This window comes from Danio aesculapii, chromosome 4 (assembly GCF_903798145.1).
Source record: "Danio aesculapii chromosome 4, fDanAes4.1, whole genome shotgun sequence".
In the NCBI taxonomy this organism is placed as follows: domain Eukaryota; kingdom Metazoa; phylum Chordata; class Actinopteri; order Cypriniformes; family Danionidae; genus Danio; species Danio aesculapii.
This window is the reverse complement of record NC_079438.1, coordinates 52804319-52829377: the sequence shown is the minus strand read 5'-3', so window position 1 is coordinate 52829377 and position 25059 is coordinate 52804319. Positions and strand designations below refer to the sequence as shown.

The following is a 25059-nucleotide window of genomic DNA, read 5'->3' as shown; positions in this document are numbered from 1 at the left end:
TAGTTTAGGATCAATAACCGGATTTGCGCAAAGAGACAGGCTTGGGTTTCAAAGGCTGGGGATTTTTGGATTTTCTGAAAGGATCTGGTCTTTGTAAGGAAGTGTTGCTGTGTGATTGTTGCATGTGTGAATGTGTGAACTGCCATTACAAAAAAGTGTGAAAACATGACCAAGTGATTTGTTTACTTGTCATTAGCCTCTCTTTTATAGAAATCAGAGTTATTATGGTTAGTGAATGCAAAATAAATAATTATATTATATATAAAATACCTGTAAAAACTGTAAAAATAATAATAATAATAATAAATTAATACAACAGTAATAATAATAGAAAATACAGAAAATATTAATATATTTTAATGAATAAAAATAAATGATATATGATGAATAAAGACTGATAAAAATTCTACTTTAAACAAAATGAATTTCTTTAAAATAAAAAATAACCCATGCTGATATGATACAACTGTATTCCTGTTCATTTTGTTGTCTAAGATAGAATCTAATTATTACGAAGTAAAAAAAACATGAGCTTTTGTCAGCTATTACACACTTGAATTGTTCATCTGTTCTGCTGTTTTGTCAGCCAATGATTAATGAACAAAAGTGCAAATCTTTAGATCATTCACATCCTCTTTTTCATTATCATCGAACCCAAATGGGATCTTGCCTCAAACCTTTACCATTAAACATTAACAATTTAATATTTGATTTGTCCGAACTTCCTTAATGCTCAGTTTGCAACTCAATCCTTAAACTAGAGTATCAGAATCCAGCAAGCCAACGAGGGTTTAAGTGAAGGTCAGATATGTCTGCTGATGCTCCAAATAAAATGCAGGAAACACTTTGGAAAACATTTTAATCACCAGACACTGATGGCATGCAACAACAACAACCTGCAACCATGCAAACCTGTGCTTGCACCACATGATATTGAGGACAAAATTGAATGAAAGATTTTTGAAACCAGTTTATAAGATGTGTTAAAAAGTGATTTACTGATTTTACTGATACTGATTTACTGTTTTACAACTGCACTGCTTTTTAAACCTTGTGAGGAAAAAGAAGTACAGAAAAATTCACAGAGGACAAAAAATAATATAATATAATATTCATCTACACCAAGATTTAGATCGCTTTACCAGCATCAGCCATGATAACAACTAAAAAGAAATCAATCATGTTATGCCTTCTTAAATATTTAAATTATAGCATAATGCTGTATTTAAGAAAGACAAAAACATATATACTAAAGACTAAGCAGATTTACTTTGACTTTAACTAAGTCAATGATCATTATTATTTTATTGCATTTATTTTACACACAAATTTCTCGGTATATGCATATAAAAACGTAATAACATCATACAATAAATATATAAAATTATTCAAAAATAATTACAGTTCTGAAGCTTTACCAACAAATAAATGCATGTTAAATGGGTTTTATTGGGGACATTTATGTCCTGAAAAGAATTATTCTTATCAGCTAGTATAAAAAACAGATAAAAATTAACAGTAAAAGATAAACATTATAAACATTAAAATGTCAATAAAAATACACAGTTTTGCCCAATTTTATGCTGCATCAACAGCCAAAACAGTCACAAAAACTGCAATGAAATAGGTAAAAATGTTCATATAGATGCACAAGGCCCAAATGTCACAGAAAAAAAAAACACATGAAAAATGCAAAACACACTGCATGGACACCAACTGAATTACAGATTTGTTTTCCACTCACCAACATCATGGATATTGATAACAGTGTGTTATGCATTACTGTGTGTGTGTGTGTGCGTGTGTGTGCATCATTCCAGAACCTCCACTTGAGTTTGAGTCATAACAGAAACAATATTCTCCTCTGAAATCACTGTGTCAGCTCCTTTGTGGGCGTGGCTTGTGACAGAAGAGCCAATTAAATGTGCTGAGGTGTTGAGAAGCCAGCCCCCTTCAGATCCCTGGGCTCCGGTCATTACAGAATAACGTCAATAATAAAGGAATGAACCAGTGCACCTCCACAACAACCTGCTAATCCCACAGGGCATCGCACAGGGTGGCCACTTACACGGGATGGCCTGCTTGCAAACTGCTTTAACCCCCTTCGCCTGCTCCATGTCCCAAGAGGACCGAAGACTATAGAAATCAGCGCACATTCATGAGAACAGAGGAGAACATCCCCGGTTGCAGCTCTTCTGGGCTCACTGAGCATTCAAGGACACTTTAGACAGCATCCCTCAGTGGCTCTGTTCAAACTGTTTTTTACTGGGGAATCTCTTTATTAAAAAAAAAAAAAGTATGGGTCATTTCTCACCCAAAATCAAGTGCTATTTAAAATGAAAAGATTATGATTAATTAAATCCAGCATTAATTAAATTCTGCACAACAAAAACACATAAATGTATAAAGAGATTTCTTTTAAATACAGCAATATTTTTCTAACTGCTGTACAGTAATTTGTCCTTCTTTTTTTACGAAGGGGCAAAAACCAAACTTGATTGAGGCTTGTCGGCTGGTAAATATAGTTTCCATGGCTAATTTCCTAATTTATTTAATAATGTTTAAATATGACTAGAAAACAATGCTTCATATTTACTAATACAGTATTTTTTTTACATTTTATAATAAACCTATTACAATTAAAACAAAACAATCTAATTTATAACAGAATTACACTAGCTGTTGCCTTGATTTACTCACTGACTTCTGCATAGTCCTCTATCTGTCGAGTTACAGTATTTATATATTAAAAAAAAAATCAGATTCATTCACATTTAATTTCAGTTTGTTTTTGTTGTAGCTCAGCTATAAAACACACACACACAAAAAAGAAGTTTACGTCAAATTAGAAATGACGATCTCTTTGCTACAGGCATTCAACACAACCCTCTCCATCAGTCTCAATCAAAGGTTACAATGGGCCAACTATGGCCCGCGGGCCCTACTTTGGGCATCTCTGTACTATGGTAATGAGATCTGGACATGTGAAAAAAAAAAAAATATATATATATAAATTACATGCAATTTAATTACTGTCAAATCAATGAACTCGTTAAAACATTTTAATATAAAATAGTAATACAGTGGTCAACATTTGAAGTGGATCACAAAACCAAAGTCAAAAAACAGGAATTGGTGTTGTTCAATAGTTTTAGGATAACTTTGATGAAAGTTTGTGATCCGCTTCAGTTGTTGACTACTGTAGATTATATTTACGCATAAATGCGTAAGAAAAAAAGCTTCAGAACTGAAAGAATGTCAGGCTAAGTATTGTTATTGGCTTAAACCACCAATCAAGCACTTTACTACGGTTTGGTAAAATGTTTAATTTCACATATTTTAATTTTTTCTCCTCAAGACTTCACTAAAGATGGCATTTTATACATGCATCTGAATTGAATCTATAAATTTATGCACAATGCATGTCAGGAAAAACTATGAATTTTAACAACTGGGCTTTTTTTAACCTCAAATGAGGAGGCGGTCTTTTTTTTTTTAGCATTTCTACAAATTGGTAAAAATAGGCAGCCTGATTCATAGAGTATATCCACAGAAGCTTAAATAGTTTCAAAAGTTAGTCATATTCCACCCTCTGTCTATTTCAGGGTGGCAGCTAATCACATTTGTCTTGCGAAACGAAGACAGCAAAGGAAGAAAAGCACAAAAATGGGTATTTCCACCCATTCAGCGTCTGCGCCAGTTTCCTCAAATGCCACGGTTGTCAAAAACAACATTAGGGCAACAAAAAGATCGCATCTTTAGTTCCTGTTAGCAGGTGGAAAACACTGAAGTGGGGCCCACTGAGACTCCTACACGACTCTGCTTTGATTTAATTAGGAGTAATTAATCCAATTGAGATCTAATTGGCGTCTTTTTGCAGCGACTGTAGGGGTTCATTCATATTTCATCACTGGCTGAGAGTCATTCTTAACTGCTTTACATACAAGCGCCACTCGCCAGCCTCCAATTAAACACTAAAAACATGAATTTTGTTCCTGGATGAAGATCAAACGCAAAAATTACCAAGCCACTGGATATAAAACCTCAAATCCCTGTTGGGGTGTGAGTCCTACTTTAAAGTAACAGACGTGGCAAAACGACAAAATCCTCAGGAGAAATCACCATAACTTAAGATGAGATCCCTAAAGAAAAAACATTTGCTTTCCCTCTTAACAAGCCTTCGTTTGCCCACAGATTTGGGCTCTGAGCTTTGAATACATTTTTCATGCTGAAGATTTCCTTCAACAAGCTGGCAAACAACCAACAGGAACCATAAGAGTTCACCTAGACGGCAAATAAACCTGATAACCTGAGATATGCTGCCAAAAAAGGAATCAAATATACATTATCAATTAACAGAGCATGACCAGTTCTGTTTATTTAAACTGCGCGTCAAATCTTTTTATGGCTTCTCTGGAATTATGAAAATTGGAGGCTTTGTGTAGAAAAAGACAGATAAATTTAGTCATAAATATTTTTACCAACAGATAAGATAAAGTTAGAGTTGAAGGCAAACTTATTTAACCTCCAGTTAAGTAGTATAGGATGGGTATAATAATAATAATAATAATAATAATAATAATAATAATAATATCATTATATGTTGTCATGAAACTGCAATTTGGTACCAATCAGTAGTGAAATTCTGAAAACGTCCACTTCCTGCTAACATTTGAGCGCGTTCTTAAACACCATTGATTGGCCATTGTGTTCATGTGCTCAACAGAAATGACTGTGATTGGCCATGAAGGTCATCGGTTCACCAAACTCACCACTGTTTACAGAGTGTCTACACAGATCCAGGGACACTGGTGTGTTTTAAATCCACAAAGATCAGCTAGTCTATTTATGAGCTGACATAAGATCGATTTGCTGATGAATCCGCTGATCTTCGCGGTTTTAAAATAATCCAGTGTCACTGCATCTGTGGTTGCACTCAGTAAACAGTAGTTTCGGTAAACTGATGATTTTCACGGGCCAATCACAGTCATTTCTGTTGAGCACATAAACACAATGGCCAATCGGTGGTGTTTAAGAACGCACTCAACAGCGCTCAAATGTTAGCAGAAATGGATGTTTTTAAAATTCCATTAGCGATTGGTACCGAATTCTAATATCATGACAACACTAATAATATATTATTATTATTATTATTATTATTAGCCCTCACGAATGTTCGAAAACATTATGCCATGATTCAGCCTTTTCAAACTACTTTAACACTTATTACACTTTAACACACAAACTTATTCGACAGCGTTAGTTCCAGAAGCATTTCTGCGTTCATTTGAGGTTTAAATCAAAAGTATTTTGGGAGGGTATAGGGAGACAGACTTGATTACGCCATTGGTGGCGCTTCATGAGAGTGGGCAGTGCTAAACATACTGCTGCGATTTGCTCGCTGCAGCTCTCTGATTGGTGGAATTTTCTGATCAGCATATTCTGCACAAATTCTGTTGTTAAAATCTGAGCACAAGTTGAATTAAACAGATGTATTAAACAAAAAATGAGTAACAACGATTAGCCTTTAAAGGTTTTCAGAGAAAATGAATGTAGTTTTTACTTTTTACAACCTTAAACATTGCTCTCTTTAAAAAAAATTAAATAAATAAATAAATAAATCAGTATTTAGTCAATTAATAAATGCAGATACTTGATGGTCAAGTCATACCAATAAAAACGAATGAGATATACCCTAAACCAAGTAAACAAAATCGTAAACATTTTTTCTATTTATGTAATTATACTATTAAAATATGTGTAGCTTTATTTATTACTTTTTTATAATAATTTTTTCTGTGTTTTTCACCATTATTTGATAGGACAGTAGAGAGCATTGACAGGAAAGTAAGGGGAGCAGAGAGAGGGGAAGGATCAGCACAGGACCGCGAGGCGAAATCGAACTCGGGTCGCCGTGATCACCGGGGTGCATGTATCAACGCACCAACCACTACACCACTGGTGGTCTACACAGATGTAATATATTATTTAAAATCTGTAACAAATAATCATCTAAAATAGTCAGTTTCTTGCCCAAAAATACAAATCGATGACACAAATATGCATCAATTTTGACAGCTCATAACTGTCACAAATCTTGGAATTGACAATGCTGCAAAAGCACGATTTAACAATCTCTCCAATTCAGCACATACAAAAAGCATTTCTCTTAACTCAAATACATACAAGCAATCTCAGCAGAGCAATGCCTGAAACTCAGATCGTGAATGTCACACAATCCATAACACATAATTCATTCTCATGTACTCTAATCTGACTGACAACACAAACCACACGTCCTCCGCTTTTCATTTATTTTGAAGAGACCACAGAAGCCATTCGCACAGTTTAAGTCCTTTAACACTTGACAAAACATGACTGGAGTGTAGTAAAACACGAGCACGTAAATCCAATGGAGAAAACGCATTAACATGACGCGAATATGCTCAGTTGTGTGTACAAACAGCATAACGCTACACACACTCAATTACTACCCGAGCAAAGTGCTGAAAACACTTGTTTCCTTTACAAACATGTAAGCAAACGCGTGGGTTTCGCATAGGGAAGGGAAAGAAGCAAACAAACAAACAAACAAAAACAAACAAACAAACCCAGAGAGGGAAATAGCGGTTATGTCGTAACGTTACACTGATTCAATAGTAACAGTCGCGAAAAGAATTAAACAGCAAAACTTACCGACTCCGTATTTCTCGTGTTCTGTAGGAATCCACATACTCATGGTGTTTGTTTTGGGAAAAGCGTAATAAAGAGCGCAATGTGCAGTTTTGGTGTTAAATCACGCATTTCTCTGGATTCACATCATCCTCTCGCGCAGTCATTGTTCAGACCGCTCGAGCGAACTGCTCTGCACGAGATGAAGCCTCGGAGGCGCGCACTCAGATAAAACCAGTGCGCGGCCACGATGATTTAGGGGAGCAAGATGGGAAATGTAGTTTTGTGTCGTGCGCTTCTGTATTTTTGTACGTTGTATTAATCTTATAATTTATGTATCCTTTATTGATTTTTGTTTATTTTCTTGCTACATTTTAAAATAGTTTTAAGATTTGTAGTAAATTGTTAGTGTGTATTTTGTATGTTCTTTCAAGCAAAACTACAAAAACAAATGTCTGAGGTTTAGACTGAATTAAGCATGTTATTATGATCTCTATTCTATTTTTATTACTTAAAACCTTTAACTTATTGGTAACACTTTACAATAAGGTTCATTAGTTAATGCATTTACTAACATGAACTAATCATGAACAACACTTGTACAGCATTTATTAATCATAATTGAACATTTACTAATGCATTATTAACATACAAGTCCATGCTTGATAACATTAGTTAATGCACCGTGAGTTAACATGAACTAACAATGAACAACTGTATTTTCATGAACTAACTTTAACTAACATGAACAAATACTGTAGTAAATGTGTTGTTCATTGTTTGTTCATGATAGTAAATGCATTAATTAACATTAACTAATGAACCTTATTGTAAAGTGTGGCCAACTTATTTAACATTTACATTTTTCAAACACTTCATATCATACTGTTTAATTTTAATTGCATTGTTTTTTTTCTAGAGGTTTGAATGTGATTTTTTTACTAAATTAAATATTTATTTTCAAGTAATTATGTTAAACTTGGCACTTTATGACATATTGTAAATTACTTATTACAAAATACATTTTACTATAGTGTTTAATTTAATTTGTATTATCTTTCAAGGGTTTTAAATATGATTTGGGTTTGTTTTTATTTTCGAATGAAATATTTATGCTAAATGAACCCATTCAAACTTGTTTTTTATGACATGTTGAATATAATTTATTTCAAAATACACTTTATAATACTGTTTAATTTGATTTGAATTATTTTTCAAGGGGTTTTTGTTTTTTGTTATTTCCAAATTAAATATTTATCTTCAATGAACCCTTTCAAAATTGGCATTTTATGACATATTGTATATTATTTATTAAAATATAAAAATTTTTATACAATTAAATTTAAATTGTATTATCTTTATAGGGTTTTAGATATGATTTTCATATTTTTTTATATCAGAATTAAATATTTATCTTCAACAAACCCTTTCAAACTTAGCATTTTGAAATGCTGCATTGTATATTTATTACAAAATATATTTACAGCAAATTAAATACTATTATTTAACAATTTAAACCACTTATTTTTATCAAATATTTTGCATTATTATTATTTTTATTATGATTTGTTTTATGGGTTTTAAAATGCTCTTTTAAATAAATATGAATGAAATATTTTTATTTAATCTAACTAATATAAACAAAACAAAAGCATTATATTAAATACTTTGGATTACTTTTGATTTTAGAGCTTTCAATGTTATTGTTTTATATATTTTTTTAAAATCTGATTAAAATATATTTATGCAGAATTTGTTTATTTATTTGTTTCAAATGAACCCGTTTATATTATCTTATTTTAAGTACATTCATTTAGGACATTCACTCAGTAGTCTTTTTTTTTTTCTTCCTGAAGGTTACAGCTACTTGAATGGCAAATGCTTTAAATGTCTTATTAGTTAAATGTTGTTTAAGTATCATTAATAATGTTTTCTTTTTCTTTTTTCTTTTCTTTTTTTTATCAGCACACATGATACAGAATCACGTATGCACAAAAAAATAGATGCAAAAAATGCATCATATCTTTTATCCTGTACCAACAACAATAAGAAAGCTGTGATATTACAAATCATGCACATATTCATCCATAACCTTCAGTCATGCAGTGTTTGGTCTGCATTAAGTGCATGAATGTGTGTGCATGAGACAGAAATGATGAGGGTGGAAGGGCTCTGGTAAATCTATTGTAAATTGTATCTGAATTTTCAATCTAATAATCTGCACTAATCCAATGCTGCAGCCTGCCTCTGTTTCCTGTATCAAAAATCAGTACAGAGCATCTACAAATGAGTCAATCGTGTTTTTCAACAGAGACTGAAACCTTAATTTCAACAGTGATATTTAGTCTCGCTTGGAAAAAATATTTATGTCCTACTTTGATTATGATTTTGGCATGTACACGTCTATAAAGCTTTGATGTAAAGACGGAAGGATGAAATTGGTTGATGTTTTCGTATGTTCTTTGTCACCGTCACGGTGGAAATGACAATTTTTGGGTATAACCAACCTGCTGTGAAAATAAAAAAAAATCACACACTTTAATAACCCAGTCACATGTTTAATAACATAATTCAGAATATAATACAAATTATAAGGATGGAATGTTCTAGATAAGCCTTTAAAATAAAACACAAGAGACGAAAATATGACGAGAGAAAGAAAAATGGTTTATTTTAGGTATTTACAGTAAGAAAATAAACAGATTCAAATGCAGAATGTAAATTTTGATGCCAAAATATGCAGTTCTAAAATAAACGAACTTAGTAAAATACATATTAATAAAAGCAAACACACAAATCAATTAATTACATGTTTAAAGACTTAATACTGTGATCATTGTTAATATACATTAAATTTATATTTCATATATAATATATTATTTAAAAATATATAATATTATTTAGTCCCTATATTATTTATTGTCATTATTCTCAAACGTATTTATAGCATTAGAATAATTTTTTTATTCCTCTTAGCGTCTACCTTTTTATTTATTAGAGTGAACAATTCAATGACCTCGCATTAGTATATAATTTTTCATGATTAATTTTACTATAAACATTAGTATATACTTTTTTATTTATTATATCTTATATATTTTATATTTAATATATAAATATAATTTAAAGTGTTTAATACATAATAGTATAACTTATTTATTATATTTGATATACACACATATATATATACATATTCATACATATATATATATATATATATATATATATATATATATATATATATATATATATATATATATATATATATATATATATATATAAATTCAATTTATTTATTTTTATATTTGAATGTTTTTCTCTTAAAATCATATTAAATCGACAAAATTTAAAGTGAATGATTCAGTGTTTAACTTGTTTTGTCCTGAATCATAGTTTTAAACAAATCAGTTGAGTCAATAAATCATTAACAATGAATCGGATGAGTAAACAATTCAATGACTCACCCTAAAAATGCTGCATTAGTATAATTTTTTATTAATATTACTATTAGCATTAGTATATACTTTTTTATAATAATTTTTTTTTTATGTTTTTCAGCAATACTTCAGTGAATGATTCAATGACTCACTTGTTTAGTCCTGAATCAATCAGAGTTTTGAACAAATCATTTAAGTCAATAACTAATTAACTAATCGAATGAAAGAACAATTCAATGACTCACCCTAAAAACCTTCATAATTATGATACTTTTTATTATTAATATTACTATTACCATTAGTATATACTTTTTATTTATTATAAACATTTGATTGTTTATTGATTTTTACATTTGTATGTTTTTCTCTTGAATCCTATCAAATTTTACAATGCTTCAGTGAATGGTTCAATGACTCACTTGTTTAGTCCTGAATCAATCAGTTTTTTGAACAAATCTGTTGAGTCAATAATAAATTAACAATGAATCGTATGAGTGAACAATTCATCGACTCACCATAAAATCCTTGCATTAATATAATGTGTTTTATTATTAATATTACTATTAGCATTAGTATATACTTTTTTATTTATAATAAACCTTTTATTATTTATTTATTTGTGCATTTTTTTGTTTTCCTTTTAAATCCTATCAAATTTTACAATACTTCATTGAATGATTCAGTCACTCATTTTTTTAATCCTGAATCAATCCGAGTTTTGAACAAATCAGTTGAGTGAACAATTTATTAACAACAACTCGGATGAGTGAACAATTCAACGCCTCAACCTAAAAACCCTGCATTACTATAATAATTTTTATTATTAATATTACCTTTAGCATTAGCATATACTTTTTACTTATTAGAAAATGCCTTATTATTTATTTATTTATAATGTTTTTCTCTTAAATCCTAGCAAACTTGGAAATTACTTCAGTAAATGATTCAATGACTCGCTTATTTAGTTCTGAATCAATCAGAGTTATAAACAAATCAGTTAAGTCAATAATTAATTAACAATTAATTGGATGAGAGAACAATTTAATGACTCAGAAAATGACTCACTGTTGTTCACAGACACTTGAATAAATAATTGAGTAATTCATTGCATCACTCATTAAAACAAGATCTTTTGTTGCCACCTACTGGTGAAACACATCAAAACAGTCAAGCATCTTGCCCAATCAAATTCAAGCATTGTAAAGGTCGCATAAATTATAAACTTGCTCCACAGAACCATCCGTGCTCCATCTGTGACTTTATAATAGTTTCTAAATACTCAATGCTAATAGATCTGTCATGCATGTGTTGGTCTTGCGGACGACGTCAAAGTATTTGCATTGGTCTGAAAGAAGAAACTGTGTGTCTTTGTCACAGGAGAGACCACCGTGCAAGACGCTGAATCCCAGAAACAAGGTCTGACCAGTCCTGAATACTAAACACACGCCGGAGAGCTCAAGTCTGAGAGTTTCTCTGTCTCGTTCTGCAAAATTTCAAGTGTCCTGCACTCGAGCTGCATGATTAACACATCATTTAAGAAACAATTTACTCAACAGATCTTAAATGGATGATTAAGGGGCTTGAAAAGAGCTGTAAAATAGACTATGATTATGGCGTATTGCTTGGTTTTCTGCTGTCATTGATTTATGATTGTCCAATGAGTATTGATGGCTTTGTTTTTAACGCTTATTATTATTTCATTGTAAACAAATATTAAGGAATATTTATGAAAACGCCATTATTCAGTGGTTTTGGGATATTTTAATGAAACTAAATCGTAAATGTTGTGCCTTTAACTCACATTTCTCACACCTCAATTAAAGGCACAACATATTAAAATATCCCAAACTCACTAGAACAGTGTTATATATTTTGCTGACTTACTGTAAGTGCTTACATTTTCCCAAATGTTTCACATTTACTTACTATATCCCAAATGCTTCCAGTCTTACTCTGCTTCATATAACCATGAGAATAAGGTTTGACATGGTGTAAGATGTAATGAAAATTACAACTTTTGATTGCAAATTTAAACAATACATTTCAGACTACAACTCCCATAATTCCACACTCAGTCACAGCATCATCAATATATACTATTGTTTGTTGTGAATATGCGCCCTCTAGAGACAAAATATACACACTGTGCCTTTAATAAACAAACTAAAATAAAATTAAATTAAAAACTACACTATACTACACTACACTACACTACAATGCACTGCAATAAAATAAAATAAAATAAAGTAAAATAAAATAAATAAAAAAAAATAAAAAAAAATTTACTATAATATAATTTATATATAATAAAATATAAATGTGAATCAATAAAAAAATTAAAAAATATATATAAATAAATAAATATATAAATAAAGCACGAAAATACAAAGGACTAACACTGTTTTTCAATGCACAGGGAATAATTATTGCATTCGAAATGGTATGTGTTTTTTGGCAACCCTCAGTCAATATCTGCTAGATCTGGAGTCTGATCTCAGTACGTTCAGATGTGGGCATGAAGACGGATGGAGGACGAGTAAAGCTGCACTCTTTGTTCTTTCCTCTGTCCATGCAAACATGTGGACAACATGCCAGAAACCCTCAGCACATCTGATTGAAGCCTGATCTGCTCTGCTTTTACTACGTCAAGACACACTTTCCTCTGAGCCCTTTATATTTCTATAAAAAAACATTCAACAACAGCAAAATTCTGGATAAAATGTATTTAAAGTATATGCAAGACACGTTCTGTAACTGTGAGCCTCAATAAAATTTTGAAACGTTGTGCATTCTATTTACAACTGTACACATGATGTACAGCCTTACAAATATAGCTGTGAGCTTTGTATTTGTCTTTATTATTAATTGTTGTTATTGAAATCCTGCTCCTTGCTTCTGACATTCACTTCGCACAATTATTTAATCTTTATTTGATGAAGTTTTTTTAAGTGCTTTTTAATATATGTATACTTAAGATATGTTTGAAGATATGATTGCTTTGTAAAAAATAATGTTAACGTGTCAATTTAAGGCAACACGGTGGCTTAGTGGTTAGCACAATCACCTCACGGTAAGAAGGTTCCTGGTTCGAGTCCCAGCTGGGTCAGTTCTTTGTGAAGTTTGCATGTTCTCCTTGTGTTCGCATGGGTTTCCTCCGGGTGCTCCGGTTTCCCCCACAAAGACATGCGCTATAGGTGAATTGAATAATTTGGCCGTATGTGTGTGAATGTGTGTTTCTAAATATTACCCATACTGGGTTGCAGCTGGAAGGGCATCCGCTGTGTAAAACATATGCTGGATAAGTTGACGGTTCATTCCGCTGTGGCGACCCCAGATTGATAAAGGGACTAAGCTGAAAAAAAAATGAATGAATGAATGATTCCTTGGATTTACTAAATTTTTTTACATTAAGTGGTTGTAAACAATTAATTTAGGTTAAATTTAAACAAATTAAGTTACATATTATTAAATTTAATTGGTCACACTTTACAATAAGGTTCATTAGTTAATGTTGATTAACCTGATTAATAAAGTGACTAAGCCGAAGGAAAACGAATGAATGAATGTTCATTTAATTTAGAAAGTAATTGAGCAAAGTATTTTTAAGTATTTTTAAATATATGTTTTTAAAATATGGTTCGACATCCAATATCGATTTCTTTACAAAAAATTTGGCCATCACACGCTAATTTAACTTACAAAGTAAATGTGCAAAGTATTTTAAGATACTTTTATACATGTAAAAAAAAATAAACAAACAAAAAAAGAGAAAAAATGACAATAAACGCATTTTTAGAGGATATAAATGTGCAGATAAATAAATAAATAAATACATAAAACAATAGACAAATAAATAAATACATTAATAAATAAATACATAGTAAAATAGATGAAATAAATAAATAAATACATAATAAAATGAATTAATAAAATAGATAAATAAATAAATGAAAAGTAAAATAGATAAATAAAGAAATAACAAAATGAATAATACAATAGATCAAATAAATAAATAAATAAATAGATCAAATAAATAAATAAATAAATAAATAAATAGATCAAATAAATGAATAAATAAATAAATAGATCAAATAAATAAATAAATAGATCAAATAAATGAATAAATAAATAAATAAATAGATCAAATAAATGAATAAATAAATAAATAGATCAAATAAATAAATAAATAAATAAATAAATAGATCAAATAAATAGAATAAATAAGTGAAAGATAGATAGATCAAGGTATAGATAAAATAAATAAATAAATTAAATAGATCAAAATAAATAAATACAATAAATAAATAAATAGATCACAATAAATAACATAAATAAAGTAAATACAATACGATCAAATAAATAAGACTAAACTAAAATAATAGATTCATATTAAATACAATAAAATAATCAATAAAGTAGATCAAAGAAATTAAATAAATAAATAAAAAGATCAAATGAAATGAAATAGAATAAATAAATCAATAAAGGAAGTAAATAAATAAATAAATAGATCAAATAATTAAATAAATAAATAAAATAAATAAATAAATAAATAAATAAATAAATAAATAAATAAATAGATAGATAGATCAAATAAATAAATAAATAAATAAATAAATAAATAAATAGATCAAGAAAGAAAGAAAGAAAGAAAGAAAGAAAGAAAGAAAGAAAGAAAGAAAGAAAGAAAGAAAGAAAGAAAGAAAGAAAGAAAGAAAGAAAGAAAGAAAGAAATCCTTGAGTATAAATAAATTCGGACTTGACTGTATTTATATTAAATTAAACTCATCTTTATTTTTATAGTGTTTTTACAATGTAGATGTGTCAAAGCAGCTTAACATAGATGAAGTTCTAGTTAACTGAAACTGCTTCAGTCCAGTTTTCTCCGCTGAAGTTATATAAATATACATTCACACATGTATATATACACACAGAGACACACACACACATTTTTTTATTACGTAACACAGCACTACTATGTTTTAAAACATAGTTAACCACTTTTTAGACATAATATTGTAATTCCTAATGGTTTTAACAGTGATTTTATTAATCTGAAACATTTGTCTGATAAATATCAAAAATGTTAACATTACCACATCAAGTCTCTAAACGAGAACCACACACTGAAAGACTGAAACTGAAAATCCAAATCTGTTTCTGTAGACACAAAAGAATCACAACTAGCAGCTGCTGTTTAACTTACTGGCGATAATGAAGTGCAGTAATGAGACTATCAGGCACCTGCAGCTTCTGTAAAAGCACAGCATATGCTCAGAAATGATTAACAGGCCACCCAAACCGCTCATCTCCAATCATACCTGCAGAACCAGACCATTACTGTGAATGATCATGAGTTTCACCAGCACAGACTGATCACCAGATGATACTATTATAAGTCAGAAACAGGCCCACAGACAGCAGATAGAGACGTCTGATCTGGCACACTCAAAAACACAGATTTGTACATTCGTGAAGGCTTAGTAGTGTTTGTTTTGGTGAGAGAGAAGAGTTCAATTCAGTTCATCTTTATTAATAATGTAGATTGTGTCAAAGCAACTCAACATAGAAGTTGTAGTAAATTGAAATGAAAACTGTGTCAGTGCAGTTTTCAGAGTTTAAGTTCAGTTCAGTTCAGTGTGGTTCATTGTGGTGTTGTTGAGACAAAACAAATAAATGATTTAAATTAATAAATATGTGAAAAAATCAGCATAATTAACTTGAGTGCGATAATTGTTTCAATGTGTAAATAAAAAAATTAATGATTCAGTGTGTAAAATAATTTATAGAAAAAAAAATTGACACCAAATATAGAATAAAGGTATCAAAAGTAGAATATAGACACCAAAATTAAATGAAGTAATTCACTGGTAATTATTGTAATACAGTATGTCAGTGTGAAAGACAAATAGGTTGGAGAGTGAAATAAATAATAAAATAAAAAATAAATAAAGAAACAAGCAAACAAATAAACAAAACTATTATAAATAAATAAAAACAGGGCGTCACGGTGGCGCAGTGGGTTGCACGCTCGGTTGCAAGCAAGAAGGTCGCTGGTTCGAGTAAATGAATAAATAAAAATAACAATAAATAAAAAGAGAAATAAATAAGCAAACAAACAAATAAACAAACAAAAACAACTAAATAGAAATGAATAAGCAAATAAATAAAAAACAATAAATAAATAAGCAAACAATAAATAAATAAATAAAAACAATAAATAAATAAATGATTAAATAAGCAAACACATAAATAAACAAATAAATAAATAAGCAAATAAACAAATAAAAACAAACAAAGGTAAATAAATATCAATAAATACAAATAAATAAACAATTAAACAGACAAATAAATATATAAGTATATAAATAAATAAATAAATTGATTATTCACGTGAAAGTATGGTAAATTTAATTGTAAAAAAAAACAAATTAATATTTAAAAAATTACATCAATATTTATTCAAATTAATAATTACATATTTTTAAATAAAATTTAAAATTGATTTTCACATTGATTTTCAATGCATTTCAATTGATTTGATTGCTTTCTTTTTCTAAATAATAATAAAAAAAACTTTGTCAGACAAAATTTATTTACCAATAAAATTGATATCATTATGTCAAATTGACAATTAGCAATTTGCAAATAAATAAATAAATAAATAAATAAAGAACTTCATTATCCATGTGTCAGTGTGGTAAATATATATATATATATATATATATATATATATATATATATATATATATATATATATATATATATATATATATATATATATATATATATATATATATATATATATATATATATATATATATATATATATATTTATTTATTTATTTATTTATTTGTTTATTTATTTAACAAATACATCGATATTCATTCTAATTAATAATTAAATATTTTGAAATACAATCAGAATTCACTGATTTTCAATTGATTTTAATTCTTTTCAATTCAAAAAAATGTAATAAAAGTCTAAATGAATAAATAAATAAATTCATTATCCATGTGTCAGTGCACATGAACAAATTCAAATCAATAAATTAATAATTAAATATCTTGAAATAAAAATCACAATTCAGTGATGTTCAATTGATTAAAAAGCCTTAACAACCTTTGCCAGGCTATATTTACATGCCCATATGCTCTATATCAGTATGTCAAACTGCCAATTAAAAATATATATTCTTAAAAATGTCACTTTTAATGACTTAAGTGTCAACATGTCATTAAATAAACACCTAAACAGACAAACACATAAAAGTGTTACATTTACACTAGGAATGGCCAGCAAATAATGGCAAATGCAGCAGGAAAAAAAAAGAAAAAAACAGTCATCATCAGTGTCAAAGGTCATTTCAGTGAAGTATAAACCCTGTCAGTCTGTCAGTATTTTTCAGTGTATGAAATGCAGCTCAGAATAATTGGTCAGAATAAGCAAGGCTAAGCAACAGGAAAAAGACGAAGCATCTCCAAAAATATTGACAGTCAGAAACGTCTACAAGCCTTATTTTTACACACGTGTCCATGTGTGTGGTGACGGTTTCTCTGGTCATAAACAACAATAAAAACCGCATCCGAGAGCGAGAGGTTTTATCCGGCAGAATGCACTCATAACCTCAGAAGACTCACTTTAACAAAGGTGCAGACGCACAAACCTGCCAATGAGACCGTAAATAATCCTGACTGGCTTCATTTGTTTTCCTCACGCTCAAAAATGTTGCTCTATCTGCTTTTCGGAGTGGAAAATTGCTCCTGTTGTTGATACAAATATCATTTATATTTTTTTGTCTTCGTGTGGCACCTTAATGGCCTGACTGGCACATATGAACTGTCTCACATGACAAATCTAGTGACATAACCTTCAGGTTGGTGCCAGCTGACATGTTATTTTTGCCAGCAGGCCATCAGGTCTTGAGTGCTGTTTCAGATGACGAATGTTGGATGTCACCTGTGCATCAACAATGAATATAAGTGCATCCCAAATGACATGCTTACGTTATTTATACCACAAACTGTGCATGAACCAATCCCAGAAATTTGCATTAGTCACTAGGGGTGACTTATTTCTGCACATTTGCAAACTCTGTCATTATAAACAATACAGTTAAACAATAGATCATACAACAATACAATACAGAAATGTCAAAAGTAAGGAGAAGATGATCAACAACTGCTCATAATTGACTATAATGAGCCCTATATTACAGCTAAATGAGTTTCTTAATGCACACAGCTCTGGAAAAAAATTAAACCATATTTGTAATATTTAAATAAATTCTATATATGTAAACGAATATAAACTAATGTAAAGTACCGTATGTCTAATATTATTTTTTCTTCTGGAGAAAGTCTTACTTGTTTTCAAAATTATTTAAAGCTATATATTTTAAGCTATATATTTTGTCAATAGTCTACAGAACAAACCATCATTATACAATAACTTGCCCAATTACCCTAACCTGCCTAAATAACCTAATTAACCTAGTTCAGCCTTTAAATGTCACTTTAAGCTGTATAGTTGTTTTTAAGTGTCTTGAAAAAACATCCAGTCAAATATTATTTACTGTCCTCTTGGCAAAGATAAAATAAATCCGTTATTAGAGATGAGTTATTAAAACTGTAATGTTTAGAAATGTGTTAAAAAAATATTCTCTCCTATATACAGAAATTGGAGGGGAAATAAACAGGGGGGCTAATAATTGTGACTTCCGCTATATATAAAATTATTAACTTTTTACTTTTAATAAAATAATTTCCACTTCTCACAGATGTTTACACTACCTGACAAAAATCTTTTTACCTATCAAAGTTTTAGGAACGACAAATAATAACTTCTCATTGATCATTTGGTATCAGAAGTGGCTTAAATGAAAGGCAAAGGCTTTTATGTTAAGCTTATTATACCAAAATAAAATATGATCAATCATTGATTTTTAATTATTTAATTAGGACAGTAAGGTCTGACTTCGTTTAAGTCTTGTCATTTAAGAGAAATGATGTACAGTATAGAATATAAAGTCATGGTGCAGTGGAAAAAGAATGAATATTGTGTCTGACTCTCATGAGCTTGGAGGACTGCATCCATACATCTCTGCAATGACTCAAATCACTTATTAATAAAGTCATCTGGAATGGCAAAGAAAGCGTTCTTGCAGGACTCCCAGAGTTCATCAAGACTCTTTGGATTCATCTTCAATGCCTCCTCCTCCATCTTACCCCAGACATGCTCAATAATGTTCATGTCTGGTGACTGGGCTGGCCAATCCTGGAGCACCTTAACCTTCTTTGCTTTCAGGAACTTTGATGTGGAGGCTGAAGTATGAGAAGGAGCGCTATCCTGCTGAAGAATTTGCCCTCTCCTGTGGTTTGTAACGTAATAAGCAGCACAAATGTCTTGATAGCTCAGACCGTTGATGTTGATCATCCACTCTGCAGATCTCTCGCACGCCCCCATACTGAATGTAACCCCAAATCATGATTTTTCCAAACTTGATTGATTTCTGTGAGAATCTTGAGTCCATGCAGGTTCCAAAAGGTCTCTTCTGCAGTATTTGTGATGATTGGGATGAAGTTCAACAGATGATTCATCAGAAAAACCAAGAGGGGTCTGCATGCAGACCTGGCGCAGTGCAATCTGAGCTGCATCCAATGCTTTTTAATGCGCTCACCTAACCCCACCCCTAACCGTGACGTCACTAGCTCCACTGAGTGCATGGTGTCTGACATTGCATCACTGAGATATGCAGTCTCAGCTCGCATCATCAATGATGCATCCAGATACGATTGGAAAAATCTACCCTCAGCCACTTTTCCAAATGATCAACTAGAAATCCAGTTATTATTTGTTGCTCTTACAACTGAGATCCATGACAAGACTTTTGTCAGGGAGTGTATACTGAAATCAACAGGCACAAATTGAAATTAAAACACAGAAGAAACCAAAACTGTGTCCAAAAAAGGCCTTAATCTCAAAAAAGAGAGGTGTGTGAGGAGCGTTTTGCCTGAGGTGCCTAAGTTGTTACCTGTCAGGATAGGAGACGGAGAGGCTCACCATTTCTTAGTGTATTGTATAAACAGTTTTCAACAGCTTGTTGATAACAGTATACTCATTGTTTGAATTATTTGATTAAACTAAGTAAATAAAAAGCTATTAACAATTACAAAAAGTGACTTTATTATTGTTTTATAATGTGACCTACTCCTTGTATGAATGTCAGAAAGATTATTTCTTTCCATAGCACTCATAACATACACGCACACACACACAGCTGCGAGGAGGAAAGGCTCTCCATAAGCATTGTGCCGGTGTGTGTGAACAGTAAATAGGCTCTTTAAGCTCTGGAGGAAGCCTGACAGACGCAGGACGCCTACAGCAGATCCACATCTATAAGTGCTGAAGCACAGGTGCCGCTGCGGATCACACACTCAATGGGCTCCTTGTTCTATTTTCGGCTCGCTTTTCATACACATAAATAAAAAAAAACAGCTGTATTTCGTCAGGACGTCCGGAATCCTGTGCATGTGGTGCGCAGGATTTGGTGTGCATGGATGCAACATGGACGTGTCGGTGGCATGAGTCTATCTACACAAAACAAAACATAAAAACATTTCCAAAGAATAAGAGTGATGCCTCTAACTGGGTCAAACATCTCAGTTCCCCTAGTGAAATCACCCACGGCTTTCCAAGTTATATCAATTTCACTACTGCTACTTTAATATGCTTTTCACTTTGTTATATTCATACTTGGAGTTTGCATGTTCTCCCTGTGTTCGCAAAGGTTTCCTCCGGGTGCTCCGGTTTCCCCCCACAAGTCCAAAGACATGCGCTACATGCAAAATCTGTTAGCTAAATTGTCCGCAGTGTATGTGTGTGAATGAGAGTGTGTATGGGTGTTTCCCAGTGATGGGTTGCAGCTGGAAGAGCATTTGCTGCGTAAAACATATACTGGATAAGTTGGTGGTTCATTCCACTGTGGCGACCCCTGATTAATATAGGGACTGAGCTGAAAAGAAAATGAATGAATAAATGAATGAATGAATATTTAGTTAACTGAAAACTCTACTGTTTTGATAACAGGCAACATTTTTTACAATAAATATTCCTCCCCTACAGTGTAAAAAACATTCTTGCAGCTTAATTGTTTTGTTAAATCATCTGAACAACCTAAAAAAGTTCAATTTGAGTATAACTTAAAACCTTGAAATCTGATTAACCTGATAAAATAAGTTAAAGTAACAAAAACAGGCGGTTCATTCCGCTGTGGCGACCTCTGAAATGGAAACTAAGCCGAAGGAAAATGAATGAATGAATGAATGAATGAACATAAAAACATTACAGTGTAGGGTTAAACCTCAAGTTTATATTTTTAATACATTCAGAAAAACTCCAGGGCTAGTGGGATCACTTTTAGCTTAGCTTAGCATAGATAATTGAATTGGATTAGACCATTAGCATCTCACTCAAAAATTACTAATGAATATTGATAATTTTTCTATTCAACCTTGATTCTTCTTTACATTGTTTCCTAAGACTAAATGAAAAGTTGCTATTTTCTAGGCAAATACGACAAGGAGCTCTACTTTCAATCTAGCGTAATAATAAAGGAACTGCCGTACCATGGTTCCTTGCCATATGAGCCTACTTTACTTTCCATAGGTCTTGGTGTGACTACAAAAGCAACAAGCTTTATATAGGAAAATTATCTTTTATGTCTAAAAATTATTTATCGTCTTTGGCCACTTTTGAGGGTAATCACTTATTAATAAAGTCATCTGTAATAGCAAAGGAAGCGTTCTTGCAGCACTCCCAGAGTTTATCAAGATTCTTTGAATTCATATTCAATGCCTCCTCCTCCATCTTACCCCAGACATGCTCAATAATTTTCATGTCTGGTGACTGGGCTGGCCAATCCTGGAGCACCTTGACCTTCTTTGCTTTCAGGAACTTTGATGTGGAGGCTGAAGTAGCGTTATCCTGCTGAAGAATTTGCCCTCTCCTGTGGTTTGCAATGTAATGGGCAGCACAAATATCTCGATACCTCAGACTGTTGATGTTGCCATCCACTCTGCAGATCTCTCGCACGCCCCCATACTGAATGTAACCCCAAACCTTGATTTTTCCGACACCAAACTTGACTGATTTCGGTGAGAATCTTGGGTCCATGAGGTTGAGATGCTAATGGTCTAATCTGATTCAATTATCTATGCTAAGCTAAGATAAAAATGCTCCTGCCAGACCCAGAAATCGTCTGAATGAATGAAGCAAACGGTTAACTCTACTGTTTAACTTTACAGGAGTTGTAAAATTACTTTTTTAAAGTGATTTCTTTAATTCCTCCTTCTGGTGTAAGATGAATTCACATTAATCCAAATAAAATAAAAAAGAGTGATTCCACTAACTGGTTCAAACATCTCACTTCCCCTAGTAAAATCACCCTTGGTTTTCCAAGTGAAATCAATTTCACTACTGCTTTTTATTTTCCTATTCACTTTGTTATATTCATACATGATACAACATTACTCAGTTAAAGGAAAACTCAACTTTTTTAAAATAGGCTCATTTTACAATAAATCAAGTTCCCCTATAGTTAAACCTTAAGGTTTTTAATTTTTGAACACATTCAGCCAATGTCCAGGTCGGAAAACACTTTTAAATTAGCCTAGCATAGAACATTGAATCGGATTAGACCATTAGCATCGCACTCAAAAATGATCAAAGAATATCGATAATTTTCCTATTCAACCTTGATTCTTCTTTAAATTGTGTACAAAGACTGAATAAAAAGTTGCTGTTTTCTAGGCAGACATGGCTAGGAACACTGAAAAAAATTATGTCTGCAAAACCGATGCAAACTATTTATTTGTGTTGAATTTAAACGAACAAATTAAATGGTAACACTTTACAATAAGGTTCATTAGATAATGCATTTACTAACATGAACTAATCATGAACAACACTTGTACAGCATTTATTAATCATAATTGAACATTTACTAATGCATTATTAACATCCAAGTCCATGCTTGTTAGCATTAGTATTAACATAACTGTATTTTCATGAACTAACTTTAACTAACATGAACAAATACTGTAGTAAATGTGTTGTTCATTGTTTGTTCATGATAGTAAATGCATTAATTAACATTAAATAGTGAACCTTATTGTAAAGTGTGACCAATTAATTTTAATAATAATATGTAACTTAATTTGTTTGTTTAAATTCAACCTAAATTAATTGTTTATAACCACTTAATGTAAAAAAATGTAGTAAATCCAAGGAATCATTCATTCATTCATTTTCTTTTCGGCTTAGTCCCTTTATCAACCTGGGGTCACCACAGCGGAATGAATCGCCAACTTATCCAGCATTTGTTTTATGCAGCGGATGCCCTTCCTGCTGTAATCCATCTCTGGGAAACATCCATGCACACTATGGACAATTTAGTCTACCCAATTCACCTGTACCACATGTCTTTGGACTTGAAACCGGAGCACCTGGAGGAAACCCACGCCAATGCAGGGAGAACATGCAAACTCCACACAGAAACGCCAACTGACCCAGCCGAGGCTCGAACCAGCGACCTTCTTGCTGTGAGGCAACAGCACTACCTTCTGTGCCACTGCGTCGCCACCCAAGGAATCATCATTGAATATTTTTTTTTCAGTGAACTCCACTCTCATTCCAGCGTAATATTATAGGAACTTTGCTGCCGTTACATGGTTTCTTGCCATATCAGCCTAAAAAACAGCAACCTTCTGCTTTCCATTGGCCTTGGTATAACTACAGAAGAGTCAAGCTTTAAATAGAAAAATTATTGAAAGTCTTTGGACTCTTTTGAACAAGATGCTAATGGTCTAATCTGATTTAATGATCTATGCTAAGCTACGCTAAAAGTGCTCCCACCAGATCCAGAAATCGGCTGAAAGGATTAAAAAAATGGTTTAACTTTATAGAAATTGTACAATGAACTTATTTGTTTTTATAGTAGATTGTCTCTTTAAATCCTCCTTCCTGTGTGGGATGAATTCACATTCATCTTAGGCATTTACTTCACTTTTTTAGCTGATGAAGGAAGTATATACAGGACAAATTTCTCACTAAAAAGTACCTCACCTATATTTGGATAGACGGATTCTGTTCTTGGTATTATTATTATAATTTTTTTCCATATATTAAATATAAAACCGGTTGCCAGGCAACGCGTAAAGAAAGCCAACAGCTTCTTACATGACAAATAACTCAAATTATGCACAGGGATTACCACGCTCTATTAATGCTGTATGTCAGTGAATCGTTGAACCATTATTGACGCCACAGTTCGCACTGGAGAAGCAGAACAGAAACTACCACAAAAAAAAAGCATCACATCCTTCCAGTTCACAGCTTCTTATGAATTTTTTGGTTTCCAAGAAGATGGATATCCCCGGACCCAAATGGAAATGCTGTAAACATCGATTCCCACCTACTCAGATTGATTTTTTTCCCCACACTGACTCAGAAGCAGGATCTTTATATAGATGCCTCCTGAACATAAAGCAGCCACATTTTCAGGGTGTTTAGAGTGAGACACAAGCATGCTTATGAAACCTGTAGAGAGCTGCATACATTGGTAACATTAAATATAGGCTTTGGCAGGATGTTTGCAAGAAGAATGCTTATGCTGTCTAATAAGGCATCGTTGATATTACACTGAAAAAAATTATTCAAATATTCCTTGGATTTACTAACTTTTTTTACATTAAGAGGTTGTAAACAATTAATTTGGGTTGAATTTAAACAAACAAATTAGGTTACATATTATTACATTTAATTTGTTTGTTTAAATTCAACACAAATAATTTTTTTTTTTTCAGTGTAGTATGTTCTCATGACCACATATAGCAATACGGGATGCAAACGAGTGCAGATGCATGTCCAAAAGCTGAATTAATGCAGATA

General features: G+C 31.5%; 1 protein-coding gene across 4 annotated transcripts in view; it reads right to left on the bottom strand.

Annotated features, from left to right (window-relative positions):
* Positions 1-6875, bottom strand: part of dock4b (dedicator of cytokinesis 4b) — a 173987-nt gene extending 167112 nt beyond the window's left edge. For all 4 annotated transcript variants that reach the window (XM_056456057.1, XM_056456060.1, XM_056456058.1 and 1 more), the window contains exon 1: positions 6697-6875. In XM_056456057.1, coding sequence (XP_056312032.1) covers positions 6697-6739 — 43 coding nt within the window. In that variant the 5' untranslated portion in view covers positions 6740-6875. The remainder of the gene's footprint in view (positions 1-6696) is intronic.
* Between the last annotated feature and the right edge of the window lie 18184 nt (positions 6876-25059).